This window comes from Notamacropus eugenii, chromosome 5 (assembly GCF_028372415.1).
Source record: "Notamacropus eugenii isolate mMacEug1 chromosome 5, mMacEug1.pri_v2, whole genome shotgun sequence".
NCBI lineage: Eukaryota > Metazoa > Chordata > Mammalia > Diprotodontia > Macropodidae > Notamacropus > Notamacropus eugenii.
This window is the reverse complement of record NC_092876.1, coordinates 455982535-456004496: the sequence shown is the minus strand read 5'-3', so window position 1 is coordinate 456004496 and position 21962 is coordinate 455982535. Positions and strand designations below refer to the sequence as shown.

At 38.8% G+C, this 21962-nt stretch overlaps 1 protein-coding gene across 1 annotated transcript in view; it reads right to left on the bottom strand.

The window, feature by feature from the left end:
* SMPX (small muscle protein X-linked) overlaps positions 1–21962 on the bottom strand; it is an 89712-nt gene that overhangs the window by 58859 nt on the left and 8891 nt on the right. Inside the window, exons 2-3 of the mRNA XM_072615288.1 lie at positions 19213–19268; positions 4749–4835 (exon numbers count right to left, since the gene is read on the bottom strand). Of these exons, the coding sequence (XP_072471389.1) occupies positions 4749–4835; positions 19213–19251 (126 nt within the window). The 5' untranslated portion in view covers positions 19252–19268. The remainder of the gene's footprint in view (positions 1–4748; positions 4836–19212; positions 19269–21962) is intronic.

The window sequence follows — 21962 nt, the reverse complement described above, 5'->3', positions numbered from 1 at the left end:
AAAGTTTAAATAACTAATCCATTCTCATACCATGTCATAAGCGGTAGAACTGAGATACACTTGAGCACCCAACTGTACAGCACCCCCTGACTGAAGATCACTTACAGCCATTTATAAATTGGTGTGGGGAGCTTCAGAATACATTTGCACCATAGTTGCCATGCCATAAATGAAAATTATGTTCCCATTCAAACTCACAGGACGCAACCAAATCCATGATGCCACTGAGACCTAATGATTTTTTACAGTGTTACTTCTAAAGGAAAATGTGTTCTGAAACCACTTCAGAACTTGAAACACTGGAAATATATCTCTCCCTTCCACCCTACCCCACCTTATTCCAGCTGTGGCAGCTGGCCCAGCCATGAGAGTTACCAACCACCAAAAAGGATGGAATGTAGCTCCAGGGGTCACATTGCACCTGCCTCTCCAAATTCACCATAACCATTGGTCTCCCAGCCAAAAAGGAGTACAGTGACTGGAACATCACTTTATGTTCTTCAGAGATTTGGGGATATTCCTGTCCATAACACAGCATGGTGCAGAATTCACAGAATCACACACTTTTAGAACTGGTAAGGACTTTAAAATCCAATGCAATTCAATAAGTTCATAATGTCTACCAGGTGAAGAGCACTTAGGAAAAAAATATCACATTTACATCACATGTTAAAGTTTATAAAGAACATTCCTCACAATTCTGTGGAGTAGGCAGGGTAAATATTATTAACCCCATTTTACAGATAAGGAAACTGAGGCAGAGAACGATTAGTTGACTAGCCCATCAATATACAAATGAGAAAGTTTTGAGCTGAAATTAAAGTCTAAATATCTTGATTTCAAGTCCAACATTCTTTCCAAGAAACTTGCTGCCTCTCCCCCAAAGTTACCTCCTCCATTTTACATGAGAGGAAACAGAAGCCCAAAGGTGTGAAGAAACCACACAGGTGTGCGTACTGGTTTTTGCAATGGAAAAATGTGTTCACATGGACATTAAATGAAGTCTCCACTTTTAGGATGTGTCAGAACCAGCAGAGAAAGATAAAATGAGGGTAAAATCACAATCGTTAATGGCAAAATAATTCCCTAAACATTTAATGAAGGCAATTGTTTTAAGGAACATATTAATTGTTCCAGCAAGAACCAAGTGACAGAATTTCTGTGGAAAAGTGGCAGAGCAAAAAAAAAGTCTGATTTACAATCATTTCAGGCAATTGAGTGAGAACAACCAGGTCATCAATCCTTGACAAAATGAGTCAAAAACAATTACTTATTATCATAATGGCAAAATAATCAGTTAATGAACTAAATGTTTCTACATTAGAAGGAACCATCTAATCCAAGGGTTCTTAATCATTGTGTGTGCCATGAATGTCACTGGCAAACTAGTGAGGCCCATGGATCCTTACTCAGAATGTTTTTAAATAAATAATAAATGATGTTTTAAATAAATAATAATGTTTTGAATTAAATTTTAAATTTAAGATTTAAAATAATATTCTAAGTAAATGAAATACATAGGATTATAAAGGAAACCAATTATATTGAAATACAGCTATCTAAATATCTTTAAAACAAGTTCATTTATCCCATGTTTAGACCCTTTAATCTAATACAATACTGTCATTTTACAAATTAAGATACTGAGACTCTAGGAGAGTAAATGATTTGTTTGAGGTGACACAAGTAGTATCAGAGGTGGGACTTGAGCCCTGGTTCTCTGACTCTAGAACTCCTTCCAGGGCAGAACACTGCTTTGTTCCTGTGATGTAATGCAGAACCACAACAGCAAACAGAGGGAGATACTTCTATTCCATATAATGTGGACTTCTAAAGAAACTTACAGATTACGCTCATACCTTCACCATCTCATGCAACCCTGTGCCCTTTCTTGGAACCTGAGAGACTATGGATCACAGACAAAGCCCTGTTAGCTAACGAATAACCCTAAGTGGGTTAAGAATTGATCGATTCTGTGTCTCTCTCTGCCAGTGACTCTCTGTGTCGTGGTGAAAGAATAATATCACTTCCTTTCCATCAAGTAGAAAAGATCACTATGTACCTAACCATGGTATTGGGAGAGTTTGTTTTGAAATCTTTTGTATATTATAAATGTAACCTATGCCTGCTGCTTCATCATTGCCCCTGTGGGTGCACAACAAAAAGGACCCAGACTTAATGGTCTATCTTTAGCTTTCATTGTTATAATTAATCCTGTTTAGGCTTTGTGAGTATGATCTGATCTCCGGATGGGTATTATGTAAAGTCAAAATGAGCTGTAGACTCAAAGAAGGCTTATCTGTCAGTATTTTATTGTATGCCTTCTCATAATGAAGTCTTATAAAGGAAGGAAGGAAGGAAGGAAGGAAGGAAGGAAGGAAGGAAGGAAGGAAGGAAGGAAGGAAGGAAGGAAGGAAGGAAGGAAGGAAGGAAGGAAGGAAGGAAGGAAGTAGAGTGAGTAGGGAACACATCTGTAGTGCCAAAGCACCATTTCTAGTATCTGAAATCCGTTTTAGGAACCTACAGGTCCCTAAAATTGTCAGATCAATAAAGACCACATGAATGAAGCCCTAGAGAAAGATAATGCCACGACTACCTAAACGAATTCTGGAGTAATATCGCCATATGCCCATAAAATTGCTCAAAAATAAATGAGTAAGGAAAGATTTTCAGCTGAGGTCCAGGTGTGCCCAAGTTGGACAATGCCCTGGTGTGACATAACCCTACCTGTTTCTCTTGGAATTTTTAGACAAGAAATTGAATGAAAGAATACCAAGTCTGTCGCACCCCCTGAACTGCCTTTGAATCTGATGCCTCAGAATTTTTCTTTTCATTATAATCTTCACCTCAGGCTAGTTTCTTCTTATCCTTACAAGTAACTTGCTTTTTTTTTTTTTATCAGCCTCTCTCATCTTCAAAGTTAAATTAGGAGATGAACCGCCTATTCCCATGAAAAAGTGTCCTAGTTCATCTGGTGCACAATGGCAGTGATGACTGTCTTAACGGAGGGATTTAACAGCAACTAAAATTTGCCATTGAAAATGAACTTTCCTGTCTTCTACCAGATCAAAGAGATCTCGAAAAGGGAGGAAATTATCCCATCTGCCCCTGAAAACTATGTTGTCTTGACTCTCCAGGCTCCTAGTGGAAGATTTTATTTCACATTTCCCCAGACAATCAGGGTGATCACACATGTGAGCAATGAGGAGGCGTCAGAACCCTGGTCTCATGACCTAAGGTCAGAAGTACCCTACATATAAAGACAGTTAATGTAGTAGATCAGAGGAACAAATACATTCACAAAAGTAAAATAGACTGAGATATTCCATACTGGTCCTAACATAAGCACCCTCCTCGCTTTCCCTTTTTCTAGCTACTCTTTAGGTTTTGTCCTCCCCTATTAGAAGGTAAGCTCGTTGAGAATGTAAATTCTTTATTTTTATAGCCCCAGCACCTGACACAGTACATGGCACATAGAAATATTTTAAAAATGTGCTAGCCATCCATCCATCCATCCATCTATCCATCATCTGTCTATCCATCTACCTATCTATCTATCCATCTACACCAATCCAAATATCTAGGTAGCACTGGTAACTCTGGGCCTGGAAATGGAGAAAATGGAGAGGATTGGGCCTCTGGCCATGTCAATAAAGTCCTCCAAGTGCTTCTTCTAAATTGCTCATTTCTTTTTGGCATAAGAACTTAAAACTACTTCAAGAATGTTCATAAAGAAAATATTGGACACAGCGAATAAAGTTTTATTAGAAACCACAGGTTGGGTATTTGGTGTTCAACATCAAATCACTCGGTCCTTGGAGTTAAAATAACCTTTAAAAAAAAGTTTTAATACCTATCTTCTCTGCCCCATGGGCCCCGTTAGATTCCATTTCCTTTGCCTTATTGTAGCAAATGCTTCTAAAACTTTTAAATTATTATTTCTTTAAAGCCAAACTCTCCCCGTTTCATCAGGGATGTTACACAGAGGGAAAGAAACAAGCATTTAAAAGTAAAGAAAGAACCTTCATTTTGGCTTCACTATTCGCCTTTTTAGTCTGACTTCCATTTTAGCTCAACAGTTTCTTGGTCAAAAAGAGGAAGGAGAGAAAAAGGCGCAAGGAGGATTGTCTGGGAGAGCTCATGGCAGAAGTGTTATTGATGTTGTTTTGGAAGGGAAATTTTTTACTTAATGTACTTTAAAATTTTTGTTTGTTTGCCTATTTAATGCTCCCACACAACTTTGTTGGCTTCCTACCTACCCACCCACTCAGCTTGGGTTGCCCGAGTCCATCCCACTCAGATCCATCCCACAAACCTCCAAGCTGGAGCAAATGCATTAAATTGATTGGATAGAATTATAAAAACCAGAATGAACCTCCACCCTCTCTCCTCACATTCCCCCCACTCCCATGAATCAGCCCCCAAATCAATCAACAAATATTTAAGGAATCCTTTTGTACCAATATACAAATAATACAAAGCTTAACTAAGTTTTAAAATACAATCGCATGGGAAAATTGGCTCAAAACTAATTAAACTAGGTACTGGGGAAAAAAAGTCACTTCACTCAATATAGTGGGAGATAGATGGAGAAGATGTCTCCAGACCAGGTTAGTCAGTATCAGTTAGACTCCCAAGCCCAGAAAGAGCTACTCATGGACCAGCTCGTGGCCTCTGCTGCCCTCTACCGGGAAGAGATGGAGCTTACAAAAAGCATCTCCGCCCATGTTTTCATCACCTGCCCTTACCTCATCTGTTTCAGGAGTAAATTCTTTTCTTTTGGGAGGCTGTCCTGCTCCTGGCCGAAAGGCTCCCATTGGGATGTTGATATTTGCCTAGAAGAGAAAAACATTGAGAGATTGGCTACAGGAAAATAATGAGCTGACCGTGAATTCCCGGAAAGACATCTTGCTGCACAGCTAAGTACTGGAGAGAGGAGGGTTCTGGGGAGAAGGTATACAGATGCTGAATTTTCAAAGAAAGGATGACACCTTCATGTGTTTGTTGTAACAGAACTACCAGCTTGTCAGTCCAAAGCTATTTATAGCCAACCTCATTACTACCCAAGGGTTCCACCCTTCAGTTTATAGAATATGAACCAAAGACAATAAGGGCTGTCATTTCCTGCAGTACATGGCTCTTTCCTGTTCTGCTCTCTTCTGTCCATGATGGAAATGCATATTCTCTAAGCACAGAGAGGAAAGTATTCTCTGTAGCCTGATTCGAATCTCTTCCATCCCTCCACGTTTGCCCAAGGCTTTTATCTGCAGTGGCAGATTAGCTAGGCTAGACAGTCTCTCTCCATATCCTCATTCCATAAAAGTTCACAGACATTACCAGCATATAAATGAGTCTTCACTCCCTATTATGCAGTCATTTGTGGTAGTGACTGAGAAGGGCAGCAGACTGGAGAAGCAAGGCTCCCATATACCATTCAGATGATTTAATATAGTCATTATATTAATCAACAACATGTCAGGATTATGATACGAAACTTAAGCACTCTAAATTTTAAAACTCTTTAGGAAGAATGTTAAGACACTATGAGTTGTATAAAGCTACTCATGAATGAATGAATGACAAAGCATTAATAAAGGTTGAGAATGTGCCAAGCACTGCACTAAGCCCTTGGAATGCACAGAGGAAAAAAGTGAGACAGACCTTGTTCTCTAGAAGGTCACGTTCTAATAGGCAGAGATGGCAAAGATAAAGGAATTCATCTGCAGGGCAGATGGAAAAGCCCCAAAGGACTGAGTTCAGTGTGGAAGACAAAGCTTAGAGATCATAAGAGTCCGTCCATAAGTCCTACATCAGGGGCTAGAAGTTATAGTGGTAGCGCAAATAACCGGACCCCAAAGGACCCAGTGGCAAGGCAGATGGTAAGACCTGGGGGTCCTTCACTGAAACCTAATAGTTTGAACTTGAACCTCACAATAGTCCTTTTAAGTGAACATTCTCATCCCCATTTTACAGACAGGGAAAATGAATTGCAGAGAGGTTAGGTTATTTATTTGCTAATGGGCACCCAGCTAGTGTCAGGGAAAATATTTGAACTCAATTCTCCTAACCTCTCTGTGTCTCAGTTTCCTTTTCTGTAAAGTGAGACATTTGGACTTAATAGCATCTAAGGATTCTTTCACCTCCAAATCTATGATCCTGTGACTCCAGGTATAATATTCTATGCACTATCCCATTTGCTGTTTCTCAAGTAAAGTAAGTACTTGAAAAGCAAAATAAAAATGTCTTTAAATATCATAGAATCATGGGATTTAGAGCTGAATGATAACTTTTGTCATTGTCATTTTTCAGTTATATCCCACTCTCCATAACTCCATTTAGAGTTTTCTTGGCAAAAATACTGGAGAAATTTGCCACTTCCTTCTCCAGCTCATTTTGTAGATGAGGAAACTGAGCAAAAAATGACTGGTCCAAGATCACAGAACTAGTAAGTGCCTGAGAGCAGATTTGAACTCATGAAGAGGAGCCTCCTGACTCTAGGTGCAAGGTTCTTTCCACTGTACCACCAGTCGCCTAAGAGGAAGCTTAGAGCTTACAAAGATAGGGGAAAGGAATGGGGAAAGTCCAGCACTTTAAAAAACTGAATATGTATAATATAATGAAATATAATATTTCAACATAAATGGTCATTGGACTAGCTTATGATTTCATTTCAATGGTATATAAAAATATTGTTGCCTGAGCAAACAGAGTACAGAAAATTTCCTAATACTGATGGTAGGTATTAGATGACCATATTAGAACGTATAGTTTAATTTCACAGAGTGTACGCCCTCACACACGCTCTCAAAAAATTGACTAAAAGTTTGGGGGATGGAAAAAAAGTTTTTGGATACAATGTTTAAGGTTCAAACTCATTAGATGAGAAGTTAAAGGATTATTTGAAAGATTAATGAAGGGAAGTATTTAAAGGACCGAGAATGTTACTTCTAAGAATCATCTGCTAATGACACTTTTTGAAACAAGTTTTTGAGAGTTTTGCCTCTTTCCTCAAACTATGAATGAACTGATAGTTCAATGCTTTTGACGACACAACGAACACCCTCCACAAGTATAAATTGTAACCCATCAGTTCTATGTGGTTTTTGTCCATGTCTCTTCTTATAGCCCCTCCATAGAAGATCAGCCAACGCACAAAACCAAAGGTGATTCCCAATATCTTGGAGAGCGTTAGAGAGTGGGTCGAAATAGAAGAGGGATCCCTTTAATAGACATTGTTCTCCAAGTATTCCTGTCAGTATCAACACAGATTGCTTGTATCAAGTCCAGAAACATTACAGAACTGCCTCAGGATGACCTATGGCTATTGAAAAAGATCAGTCAGATAAACTAAGAGGATGCAGAACAGATATAATAGCTAGTGATTACATAGCACTCAAAGATTTGCAAAGCAGTTTACAAATATTCTAATTTTATCCTCAAAACAACCTTGAGAGATTGTTCATATTATCCCCAATTTAAAAACAAGGAAACCAAGGCAGGTAGAGGCGTGGGTCACACAGCTAGTAAGTGTCTGAAGCCAGATTTGAACTCAGGAAAATGAGTTTTCTTGACTTCAAGCAACTTCCAGGACTCTATGGCACCTAACTGCCCCTTCTGAAAAATATGGACAAGAATTTCAAAGAATGAGAATATATAAATGGTTTGCTATCTGTACTAGTGTGAGCGATCACATGAAAGAGATGAATATCAAAAGATGAGAGCAAAAAGAAAATCTACAGAGGCAGCACATAGTAGGGGGGAAACATACTAGAGTCTGGATACCTGGGATCTAGTCCTGAATTTACTACAGAGCATTAAGGAAGCCATTTAATCTCTCTGCACTTTATTTTACTTATCAGTTAAAATAAATTTTCAATTGGGCCCCATTTAATTCTAAAATTCTATGACCTATGCTCTTCAGTAATGCAAAATTAAATATGAATACTAGATACATGAGAAAAAATGAAAGTTGAATTTTTCTTATAAACAGAATTAGAACACATATGACCAATGTTAACTAAGTCATGCTTTCGGAAAAGACTATTATGTGCAAAACTACACATTTTGGTTTATTTCTGCAAGAATTGCAATTTTATTCCGCTCAAGTACACTTTAGTCACACTCAGCTTGTGGAGTCTTACTTAGCAGAGGCCCTTAGGAGACCTGCCTTACTGAACAGATCAGAATGGTATGGAGGTTTCATAGCAATTATTTGTATTTGTAGGTTCTTGAAAACAGTTGATTTCCTTAAGAATATAGAATTCATTGTTGTAAACTCTATAAATAATGGTAGGAAATGCTTGACATCAACAACTTTAATTTTATAAACGGGTAAGAGTACCTAAAAGAAGAAACTGCAGTATTATTGTAGCTTTTTAAATATGTATTCACCATCCTGAGGGAATGTTTATTTCTACTCATAAAAAAAAAATGTGGAATAAACAAACTGCTGTAGTTTTTAATCCAGATTATACAAGTAACTGAAAGCCTGATGCTTACCACCACAGAACAAGAATGCCTTCAAGTTTAACGTCCCCTAAAAGAGGAGGCAGCATTGCAAAGTATGAGGGATATGTAATAAAAGGACCTGGATTCAGATTCCTGTTCCGTTACTGGCCTTGGGCAAATCATTTAATATCTACGGGCCTCAGTTTCCTCTGCTGTAAAATGAGTCAGAGTGGGGGGAGAGGGTGGTCAGACAAAATGACCTGTAAGGTCCCTTCCACCTCTAAACATGTGATCACAGTACTTATAAATTCCCACATTTAAGTTATGGAAAACTGATTTATTTATTTTTTTTTTAGCAATTGTGGCTTGCTCTTACCTCAATGATTGGGAAGGATGCAAAGCTGTTTCCACAGAATACAGCTCCTTTCTAAGAGGAGTACCTACCAAGTACATGAGCCAATATTGGGTAACAGAGCACAGATACTGAGAATCGGTCCTTAGGAATTTCAGCTGTGTTTATCACATAAATCACTCTTGGAAAGAAGGAAGGAAACAAGCATTTATCAGGTGCCAGTCACTGTGCTAGGCACTTTATAATTATCTCATTTGATCCTCACAGCAACACTGGGAGTAGGTGCTAATGTTATCCCCTTTTTGCAGTTGAGGAAACAGAGGCAGGCAGAGATTAAGAAACTTGTCTAGGGTCCTGTAGCTAGTAAACTCCTGAACCTGTATTTGAACTCAGGTCTTCCTGAATCCAGGCCCAGAATTCTTTTCACTGTGGCACCTAGACTGGATTCAAGTGGGGAGAGGGGGCGTTCCAAATGGGAACTAAACTGGAAAAATATTATTTTCTCTGAGGTTAACTAACTGAAGTGAGGTCATGTCATTGCAACATATTTATTAATTCTTGATAAGAGATGAGTGAGGTTAACAAATTGTCATTTTTTTCATAGCAAATAAAATCTAAAGAAGTGCATTTCCTGTATACTTAGAGTGTGGAGTAGTAATCAGGAGAATCCCTAAACAATTTGGTGAGTACCCTAATCCACTTGAGGAGATTATGGGATATGATCAGATTGAGAAGCAGGAGCCTTGCTGGAGGACACAGTGAGCTCTCTGATTGGTCCCTAGTGACTAAGGCTGCATCAAAGATTGCTAATGGAGAGTCGGGGGTTATTCAGTCAAAGAGCCACACTTGAGGACCTAGAGGGCCACATGTAGCCTTGAAGCAGCAGGTTTCCCATCCCTGGGGGGATGAGGGGGATAGATTTGTTAAAGGAAACTCTCTGAACCAGTCTATAAGAGCTAGGGGAAATGGTTCCATCTATCTCTCTTTTGAAACTCTTTTACCTTCTTGCAAAATTTCTATTCAGAAATGCCTTTCAGCAGTGGGATGAGGAGAGGGTCTCTCTTTCCTCCTCCTCCTCCTCCTCCACCACTAGCAACTGAAAGAATAATGTTGACTTATAACAGAAGCACATTCAATAAAAGGCATGAACTTGCCCAGAGTTGCCTTAGAGGGGAGTTTCTAGAACATTCAATTCCCAGATGCTTTTCTTGTCTTTCATTTCCTTTGCTGAGTCTAGGTCGAGCAAACAGCAAGCAAGATAAATGAAATTTATTCCAGCCTTGACAGTTATCTTGTGGGGTGAGAATTCCTGAGCTTAGTGTCCAGGTGTCAATTGACCAGAGGGAGGAAATTTTCCATAACAGCACACTTCTCAGAGGAGAGAAGGACCACTGCCAGGATTGCCCTGTATCCATAGAGCTCGAGAAAATAATGCTGGCTGGTCAGGAGATCTAGACCTTGCCAGCCCTCCATGATAATTGCTGTGGGTTTCATAGCCAGCGCAGGTCTGAGGGGAATGGGAAATGTCTATTTAAAGTTACACAAGAAGTCTTTACCTTCCTGGGGACAGAGAGAAAGGGAGGCAGAAAAAAATGAGTGTTTCATGTTTCCATTCTGTGGTGGAATTTTTGTTTCACACTTTCCTATACCTGATACCTTTGTATCAGGAAAGGTGCCCTATGATCAAATTTGAGGAGCCCCTCCCCCTTTCAGCTTCCTTTTGCATGTTATCTTTCCCCAATAGATTGTAAAGTCGATTATACTGTCTTTCTTTCACATTTGTATCCCCAGCATGTAGCGCAGAACCTGGCACACAGTAGGCAATTAATAAATGTTAAATTGGTTGACTAATTTACCCAACTCATGACCCATGTCTAATCTTTGTTTTAGAAATTTCCCCATTTCAATCCAGACCACAGTCAGAGAAACAGATATGCTTTTTGGTGTTAACACCCCTCACGATGGGCCAAGGTCCATGTGAATCCAGAATCCCCTGCAGGTCCTGAGCCACAGGGCACAGATGAATAAAAGGGGTTACCAGTGCAACATATTCAATGAAATAGTATGGCCCCATTTCCATAAGATTTCATATGACCAAATTATCTTGCCCTAAAACTGATTTGGAGTTAAAGGGGGAGCCACTATCCCCACATATAAATTAGCTGCTCACACTTCTATCTCATCTCATGGGAGGGAGAGTTTGAGACAGTGGAAATATGAACCTTGAATTGGGAATCAGAAGATCTGTGTGAGAGTTCCGTCTCTGCCAGTAACTTATTTCAGGCACATTACCTCACCTTTCTTGGTCTCAGTTTTCTTCTCTGTACAAATAGGGGAATAGATAGATAGACAGACAGACAGAAAGATAGATAGATAGATAGACAAAAATATGGATCATAGATAGATAGAAATATAGATAGATGATAGAGAAATACTATGTATGGATGGCTATGTGTGTATATACCTTGCCATATGACACATATAAAAATAATATATATTATATAACTTTGAAGACCCCTTCCATGTCCAGACTTTTTCTACAGATCTATATTGTGAGAAAGGTTTTCAAAATAAGTGCATAAAACTATTCATGCTAAAGGCAGAAAAGAAATAAAGACCAGTCTGAAAAATGTTGATAGTTACATGAATAGTCTCTGTTTCAGGGAGCTTAATACTTAAAGAAACTGCACCAGAATATTTTTAACACAGATACTATCTAGAGAACCCCAAGTGATCACAGGCACTGAATTAAATATTTCAGAATTCAGCTATTTAGACAACATGATATACAGCAAAGTAATTACAAGCCTAAGTTTTTGGATAACAACCTTACCATACCCTCAAATTATTATCCCATATCCCTGCTAACTTTCTGAGCCAAAATCCTAGAAAAGAATTCACTGTCCCCTCACTTCCACCCTTTCCTCTTCTCTTACTCCTTTCCCAGCCCCTTGTAATCTGGCTTTGGGTCTCATAATTTAACCAAAACTTCTCTCATAAATTGTTGGTTGATCTCTTAATTATCAAATCGTGTGTACCTTTTGGGCTCTCATCCTTCTTGACCTGTCTAAAGCAACTGAGTGACACAGTAGATTAGAGTGCGGGGTCTGGAATCAGGAAGACCTGAGTTCAAAGATAGCTTCAGATACTAGCTGTATGGCCCTGGGCAAGTCACTTAACCCTGTTGGCTTGATTTCCTCCTCTGTAAAATGAGCTGGAGAAGGATATGGCAAACCACTCCTGTATCTTTACCAAGAAAATCCCAAAAGGTATAACAAAGAGTCAGGCACAACTGAAAAAGAACTGAATGGAACCTAATTGGTCTCCCTACCTTAAGTCTCTTCTCACCTCAGTCTATGACCCATAATGCTATTAGAATGATTTTCCTTGTGTATAGCTCCATGTCACTCATTCCCTACTCCTCTGATGAGTTTTTAAAGCCCTTCACAACTTGGTCTCAAACTATCTTTTCAGCCTTGTTGTACACTACTCTTCCTTCCACATTTTGCAGCCTAGCCAGTGTTCTCTCTTTTCATCACACACAGTACTCCATCTCCCATCTTCAGGCAATTGCACTGGCTTTCTTCCTGGAATCCACATCCTCCTCACTGCCTTCTTATTGCCTCCCTATCTTTCTTCACGACCCAGATCAATCACCACCTTCTCCCTGAAGTCTTTCTGGTGCTCCTCCCCTCTCAATTGTCAGTGCCCTCCTTTCCAAAATATCTTGTATTCAACTTCTTTCTATATGTTTGCATTTACTTACTTTGTATTTATGCTGTATATATATATGTGTGTGTATTCATATGAGTCATAAATGTATACGTGCATGTACATATATCCATTAACTTTCTGTGAAAGCACAAGCAAATCAGGTTCTCTTGGTGACTTCACTTTTCCATCTGTAAATCAGACACAAGGTATTTTACCTCTTTCAAAGGGGTGTACAGAATAATGAGCTAATTTCCTAAACAAAACAAAACACCCAAAAACAAAAAAACTCAGCTGAGATCAGTGAATATAAATAGTTATCAAACTGGCCAGGGAGCTCCTTTGTAGCCATGTAGACTCATTATTATAATAGCCGTTCTGAATAAAGGCAAAGGAAATCAGCCTCTAACGTTTTTCTTTTCTTAATGCAATCAAACAAATTCTCATTGTCCTCTCCTTTTCCTTTTCCTCCTCTGTAGTTACATCTGCCAGACATTTCTAAAGACCCTCCTGCCTCAGCTGGCATTGCTCATCACTTTTCCAAGCTAGGCATCGCTAGTTACATCCTAGAAGCTGGAGACGGAAAAGATCAATTAGATCCCTAGGCTTGTCCTCTGCCAGAACTGGGTTAAGTTCCCCGATAGGCAACCTATCTGATGTGAAACTGATCCTACAACTGATCTCAACAGATGGACAGGAGTAGGAATGAAGTCCTTGTAAGCCAATTCCTCCCCTCTCTGAATTATTTCTACTGTTTTCTGCATGGCCTCCTACTTGGCCCCATCATTTGGGTACTGAGGATCCCAGAAGCACTATTCCCCTACATAGCCAGTAACCTTCGCTGCATTAGATGGAATAATGTCTCTTTCCCAACTTCGCTGGATTTGGGGTGTAGCTACTGAACACTGTGGGTTCTTATCTGTCTTTGTTTGCCATAACCCCCCTTGCTCTCACCCTCACACCTTTCCCTCCACACTCCTCCACTTTTCGCCTCCTCTCCTTCTGGGAGCTGGCCAACACTTGCCACTTTCATACTTGCTTTTAGATTCTTTTCCACTGATATATTCATAGTATTCAAGATCCTTAACCCCCTCCCAGAAGCCCCTGCCAAAATTAGTATTCCTCCTATATACCCTTTGCCAACTTAGCTGTGATGAATGAATTTTTGGAGTGGGGGCAATGTTACATGGCTGCATTTTGAAGTATGGTATTCTATCTCTCCAAGTTGTCCTCTTCTCTTACCAGACTCATTCTGTCCTTTCATTAACAGCTGATGATATTTTGTAATTTATTGCTAAGACAATAGGAACTTCCTTCAAAGAGCTTCTGAAAAGATATGAGTTTTATTGTTAGGTTATTTTAAAAATGAGATACTTTCTTAATAAGTCTTTGTAAATTCAAAGCAAAAATATATATTTAGGAATATATACTAAACCATTAAAAGAAAGGAATAAAGAAAATAAGGAAGGAAGGAAGGGAGGGAGGGAGGGAGGAAAGGAAGGAGGGAGGAGGGAAGGAAACAAAAATTCTCAGATTCTGCCTCAAACTTTACTAACTGTCGGACCTTAGACAAGTCACTTAACCCTGTGAGCTTCAGTTTCCTCATTTATAATATGGGGGTAATAATACTATCTACCTCACACGGTTATTACAAGGACCAAATGAAATAATGTATGAAGCCCTTTGATGACGTAAAATGCTAGCTATTATTATTACACATATCATATGTAAGAGGATGGTTTAAGTTAATGTGCTTTTTTTAATCTCTCTCACCTACAACTGTTTTCTTCAATGTTGCTTAAAGTTCACTAACAGAAATTCAGAGAATCATAGTGATGTGACTGGAAGGGGCACTTGATGTCTTCCCATCTAAATCCTTATTTTACAAGTGAGGATATTAAATATTATTTTGTATCAAACATTGCCCTTTCTGTGACATTTTTTAAAAACATATTTAAAAAGATCTACTCCTGGAAGCTGTAACTCCTTCAGTTGCTAAAATCTTAGTGTGAATAATTTGCTTTTCTCTCCAATGGCCCATGAGAACTTTAAGAGATAAGGAGAGAGAAAATGCTAAAAAGGAATAAAAGTTTATTTGCATCCAAATTTTGCCCAGGCTTGGGTCTGAGTACTGGCTAATACCACTCTGTAAAGGTACTAATGGAAAGTCTTTTTCAACTTCATGAGACCACAAGTTGGGAACTAAGGAATTTTTTAAAAATAATTTTCATTTCTTCAAAGGAGGAAAACCTTGTTTTATCTCATCACAATGATTTTAGTCAATGAAGAACTAAACTGGAATTCAAAGGACCTGGATTTTTTGGTTTGCAATGCCTTGGTTCTCCATGGGACTTAGAACTAATCACTCTGTACTTCTTTTCTCCCCCCTTTGAAACAAAGTTTTGTTTCCTGTCTCCCCAGAGGTTCTGATGATAAAAGATATAATATTTATGGAAGCTCTCTGGATCCATTACTCTTCATGGCATGGGAAACATCCTCCAAATAACTGAGTAGTGTATATCTATGCATTGGCATCTAGTTTCTTCTACTTTCCTTTAAACTACCAAGAGTCATTTTTGAATCCTTGCCCTTTGAACCCAGAGAGAAGAATGTTACATGAATGCAGGTCTAATTTGAAGAGAGCCTTAGAGTTGCTTTCAAGAAGCTCTTAAGTTTCTTTTAGGAACACCCAAAGGATACTGCGATTATAAGTTGGACCAAGAAAGAGAAGTGATCTTCAGTTCAGCTCTGGAGGGGATTTTTTTAAAATATTGAGCCTAAAAAATGGAAATGATCACCATGGCTCCCAAAATAAGGAGGACTTTCTGAAAAGCAAAAAACAAGAGATGGTGCCAATGAGCTGTATGTCATTTGGTCTCATTAGGAAGCTGTTACCATGCAGATTGTTGATAGGATTAGATGTCACAGCAGTTCTAGCTTTCATCACAACCTGTCATGTCAAATTCTTTAACTGCACATATCAGATCCAGTGCACCCTGGTGTTTTCTTGATTTCCTCTGCTTTCATGTCAACATTGGAAGAACCTGCACTTGGACATCATGCCCTAGGAAATAGCATAGCTCCGCCAGAAATTCAACAGAATAAAAGTTCTCCAACCTGGGTGACCATCAACTGAAATTCTTTTGATTTGTGATTCTACTGAACTGGCTGAGGTTTTATTCATCCAGGCTACAAGGTATTTTGTTATGGTTTCTCCTCATGAAAGTTGATGGGATGAGTGATTGGTGGGTCATGGCTCACCTCCTCTAGAGGTAGGCAGAGAATCACTAAGCTCTAGTTTCTCACCACACAGTTTCACTAAGTAGATGAAACCAGTTGGAAAGAAAGCAAATCCACATTGGACATTACTGTGATGACTTTTGGCTCTATGTCATTGACCCAAGAAGGGTGCAGTAATCCTATTCTTTTAATTCCTGGCCACAGGTTCAGCGTGGATTAGTCATATTGACTTGATCCAGATGAGGTAGGTGAGATGCTGACAGAAAAGAGAAAAATGTGGTGTGTATAGGGCAAGCTACTTCAGTCCTTCAACCAAAATTCACCCTGGTGAGTGAGCTCCATCTTTGACAAGCAAATTCTTAGGACCTCAGGACTGAAGCATATGCTTTGGATTAACATAGATTAATATGAAATTTTTAATCCTTATGATTAGTAAGAGTTTTTTTCAAAATTTCCTTTTCAATCTTTTCTTTTACAATAAGTTATTTTAGGCAGCTAAGTAAGATAGTAGGTAGAGTGCTGGACTTGGAGCCAGAAAGATCTGAATTCAAATCTCACCTCTAACACCAACTGTCTGATCATAGGCAAGTTATTTAATCTATTTCTCAGCTTCAGTTTTCTCAACTGTAAAATGGGGATAATGATCACATCTACCTCCCAGAACAGTTGCCAGGATCAAATGAGATGTGTTTTACCAACTTTAAGGTGCTAAATATTGCTAGTTATTTTAATTCAATGTGACACTTTTTCAGTATCCCTCAAATGACATCAGCTACTCAAAAACATGGTATTGGGGAAAATGAGTGGCTCTGCAGTGTGGGAGGACTGTTTCTGATGGACTAAGCCCTTCACAGCAATGCAACATCCCCATGGGACCCTTGAGGCAAAATATCATCCACATCCAGAGAGAGAACTATGGAATTGGAATGCAATTGTGTTAGGCTATGTTTTGTTTTGGTTTTTTCTCATGGTTTCTCCCATTCATTTTAATTCTTCTATACAACATGACTAATGTGAAAATGTATTTAATAAGAATGTATGTGCAGAACCCGGATAAGATTGCATGCCCTCTTGGGGAGAGAGGGTGAGAAAATTTAAGACTTATGGAAGTGATTGTTGAAAACTAAAAACAAATAAATTAATTAAATTTTTTTAGAAAAGACAAAAGTGGCTTGGGCACAGGATCTGAGTTCAGATCCCATTTCTGACACGTAATCTGTCACCTTGCAATAGCAATATAACCTCTCTGAACTCCCATTTTATAAAATAATGAGTTTGGGTTTACGTAGCCTTTAAAATTCCTTTCACTTCAGCACCTATGGTACTAAGAGATTTTTAAAAGCAGTAAATCTACTCCTAATGGGAAAAAGAGTACATTTCTTCTTCTTTGAGGGTGTATTAAATCAGTCTACTTAGAGAGCACAGAGTTTAATGGAAGAAGTCGTACCCCATCCAAAAACATAAATTGTTGGTAGCATGGACATTTTTGGGGTTTTGGTTGGTTGGGCCACTTTGGTTTTTACCAGAATAAACACTATTAAGATTGTTTAATAGTTTCTTTTAAAATTGATACTGAAACATTTCTATATCTACAAAGCTATTAGGGCTAATATTGGCACATTTTAAGTGAAAAAGTAAGAGAGAACATGAAGCAAGAGACATCAGCAGGGATTTTTTTCCCCCAAAAAATAAGGAAGTGGATTAGATCAAAGGGAAAAAATAAACATCCTCAAAAACTGTCCATGTATCTGTGACATATATAGGACAACAGCAAAATTCATTTTAGTACATTGTCAGTGCTATGAGATAGTATGACCTATGGGGTGTCATTAGATAGTGGTAACTGACAGAGATCTTTGAAGTTCATAACACACTTTACATACATAATTTGAGTCTTACAAAGTGCCTATGACATAAATTGCATTATTGTCCCCATCGTATAGATAAGCAAAGTTCAGAGAGGTCATAGGACTGGTTCGTGGTCACACAGCCAGTAAGTATTAAAGGCTAGAATTAAGCCAAAATCTTCCTGACTGTCAGGATGTACAGCAGTCAGAGCATTATATCATCCTGTCTGATCCAATTCCCCTCCCCATCCTCATTTTCCCATGGCCATACAGCTAGTAAGCATCAAAGTTAGCATTCAAATTCTGGTCTCTCTGATTCCAGGTCTAGGATTCTATCCCCTACATGAAAACAAATGAAATAAATGTCAGTCATTGAACCAAGAAAACAGAGAATAATTAATTAAATGCGTAGGCCTAGGACTTCAAGTCATTTCAGCTGAGCACACAAGAAATTAGGATATGTCCTACTCCACGAGATAGAAGCTCATCTGGTTACAAAGGCCATGCAGAATAGCAATTAGTGAGGTCCATCCTAGGTCTTTTGTTCACCACAGAGTATCCAGGGCATGCTGGACATCTTGCTCCATTAATTAAGAGCTCCATTAATTCAAGGATATACATTAGTCATGACTGATAATGTGCTGTGCATTCCCTCACAGTTCCCACTATACCTTGTGATAGGATTTCTCCAGTGGCTCCGTGGCAACCCCCCCATACCTGTATCTCAAAAACAGCCTTCATGGCTTCCCACTCTACTTCTGATATGATAAAGTGTCAGAGCTAAAATTAAAATGAAACTCTTTAAACATTATTGTATTCAAGACAGAATCGAAGCAAAATTAGAACTATTCCCTTCAGGGAAAGAGATTGTCTCCATTTTTGTCAGCAGATACCAGTAAACCAAAACTAGAGTTAGGATGTTGCTTGGAAATAAGTCTAATAGAAGGAAAGGAAAGTTGAAAGGTCTCTTGGGGTCCTTCAGAGAATTAACAAACCAAATGGATGACTGCTCAAGCAATATTAACAACTTTTTTTTACTTCATTTCAAAATGCATATACCCTCCTTTCAGGGTCAAGCTAGGTTAATTTGGCTAAGTGGAGACTAAGTATGAGAGAATGAAAACGAAGGAGAGCTTAAATAGATAAGACAGGAAAATATTATAGGACACACAAAAGCCCCAAGAACACTTTGTTTCAAGAAAGTAGTACTTGTAATTCAGATCAATCAATGAAAACATGAAAGTGAATGCATCATTCACTTTCACGTGGTAGACCTTTTTTTTAAGCAGCATTTAGAAGGAGAAATAAAGTATTTTCATTCTCATTCATAAATTCATTTCTCTTTGTTTTCTTATTTAGAAAAATTAAGTAAAAATGGTTTCTTATTCTTTACTCGTGCACATATCCCCAAGAGAACTTCCTTCTGTTCTTGGAGTTAAAGATCAACTAGTCTGACTGTAATGAACAAAACCAATAACAGTAAGTATATATGTATGTGGGTGTCTATATATATATATATATGTATATATATATATATATATATATATACACACTTTATTAAGCAGACAAGATGGAGATCCCACAGTTATTGCTAAAATAAATATTGTTGCTTACCTGAATGGCCCTGACGTTGGAAGCTGGCTGTTTTGACATATTCAAGAAGTCTTATCCTTGGAAAACAAATAAGAAAATGTTAGAGCCTGAAGCATTCAGATTCTCCACCTTGATAAATTAGAATTCAACTCGTGATTCTACTGGACAGGCATACCTTTCACTAGTCATATACCCTTTCAGTCTCAGCTTTCAAAGCTACTTAGCTATTCCCCTTTCAAATACCTGAGGGAGAGGGAACACCTGAGCTTTCCTGATAAATCATTCATAGAAAGAAATGATGATATCCCTTGCACCTAATGTTAATGAGAGGCAATCAGAAATGAAGGGTGCTATCATCTACTTGCCCCATCCCATCCATATGAGTAGAGCAAAGAAAAACCATTGTGGGCATTGACCCTCCATTATTGTCCATCACTGCCACAAGCTTTCTGCTTAAAGCTAGACTTTGGAGATGAGGAAGGTGACCTAGAGAAACACTCCTCCTCTGGATTTCTCTGATGTTTGTTGTCTGAACCAACTCTTTGGCACTCTTGTGCTGCCCTGTATAATTAGCTATAACTTTATGTGCTTGCTTTTCCCACTCATCCCCCCATTAGACTGTGAACTTTTTAAAGGTTTTTTCATTCTATCTCTGTGTCCTCGATGTCTAGCACAATACTTTGCACATATCAGGTGCTTATTAAATGCTCATTTGGATCATAAGATCATAATGGGCAGTTCAGTGTCACAGTAGATAGAGTGCTAGGCTCAAGAGGACCTGAGTTCAAATCTGGCCTCAGACATTTATTAGTTGTGTCACCCTGGGCAAGTCATTTAACCCAGTTAGCTTCCATTTCCTCATCTATGAAATGAACTTGAGATGAAAATCGCAAATTATCCCCATACTTTTGCCAAAAAAACCCCAAATAAGGTCATAAAGAATTGGATGTGATCTGACATGAACACCAACAACTGAGCAACTGAGCCACAAGATCTATAATTGGAGGACACCTCAGAGGCCATTGAGTCCAACTCCTGACTTCATAGATGAGGAATCTGAAGCCAGGGAGGCTAAGGGACTTGCCCACTGAAGAAAATGCTTACTTTTTTTAATTTCATGCATCTCATCATCATTGACATCTCCTTGAGGACTAGACCCTGTATCTTATTTGTTCCTTTGTGTTTACCATAGTACTCACCACAGGACCTTACTCATAGTAAATAGGAACTCATGAGCTTTAGTGCCAGAAGATATCCTAGAGACTGTCTAGTCTAAACCCTTAATTTTCCAGTTAAAGAAACTGAGATTCTCAACAAATGTTGGTTGATTCCTTTGAGATTCTGACAAACACTGTTTCCCTCCTTTTAACAAGAAATTACTGTCTCAAAGGATGTGGCAATAATCTCATATTTGTACATCACTCAAAGTTTTTAAAGCATTACCCTCATAATTCTGTGATATAGGTAGTATGAGTATAATGATCTCCATTTTACAAAGGATAAAACTGAGGTTGAGGGTTGTGTAGCTTCCTTGGAGTCACACAGCTGGTATTTGGCTAATGCCGAATTGCCAAACTCAGACCTCCTGCCCACAAGTCCAATTTCTTTTTTACTATACCTTGCAGCATCTCAATTTAATTGAATGATGTTATATCATTTGTTCAGATCTCAAAGATCTGGAAAGTTCTTTTTTTGTATAGGATTTTCTTCACTCTACTACACAGAATGTTAGGAAAGAGGGCTGGGTTTGCAATAAGATAGATGTAGAATTTATTTGTGCCCTTAATAACTATGTCATTTGGGAAAGGGGTTGGCAGAGAAGGAGGAGAAAAAATAAATCCTTGCTAATTGAAAAAGATGTTAATTGAAAAATAGATAAAGGTAGGGTCACTCACTTGAGGAAGCTCCCTCTGAACCAGGAGGAAATGTCAAACAGGAGAGGCCATCTCTCTCCCACTTCTCTCCCACTTTGAAGGTAGCAAACCTCAGAGTTAAGGTTCTTAAAAAAAGGCTTCTAAACAATTCTAGGCTTAAGACCCTTTGCCTTCACTGGAAAGAGCACCGTAACACTCAGTCAAGTTAGAGTCTGGAAGAGATGAAGATTGCAACTATCCATCAAAGAGTGAACCTGGGAGTCCAGATGACTGACCTGTCCAGCACACCCCCTGAAAAGAACTCAGTAGCAGAATGACCTCCTTGGTGCAGTCAGGTAGCAGCCAAGTCTAGTGAGAAGCCAGTTCAGCAGCCAAGTGACCTACTTGGCACAAACATCAGATTGGCCATCCAGCCTCCCCTAAAAGATAAGCTGCCTATCCAGAAAAAATGCCATGCCCTACCCTTTGACCCAGCAATATTGCTTCTTGGGCTGTATCCCAAAGAGATCATAAAAATGGGAAAAGGTCTCACATGTACAAAAATATTTATAGCAGCTCTTTTTGTGGTGGCCAAGAACTGGAAATCAAGGGAATGCCCATCCATTGGGGAATGGCTGAACAGGTTGTGGTACATGAATGTAATGGAATAATACTATTGTGCTATAAGAAATGATGGACAGGTGCACTTCAGAAAAATCTGGAAAGACTTAAATGAACTGATGCTGAGTGAAATGAGCAGAACCAGGAGAACATTATACACAGTTACAGCCACAGTGTGCAAGGACTGTTTCTGACAGACTTAGTCCTTCACAGCAACGCAAGGACCTAAAATATTCTCAAAGGACTCTTGAGCCAAAATGCCATCCACACCCAGAGAAAGAACTATGGAATCAGAAA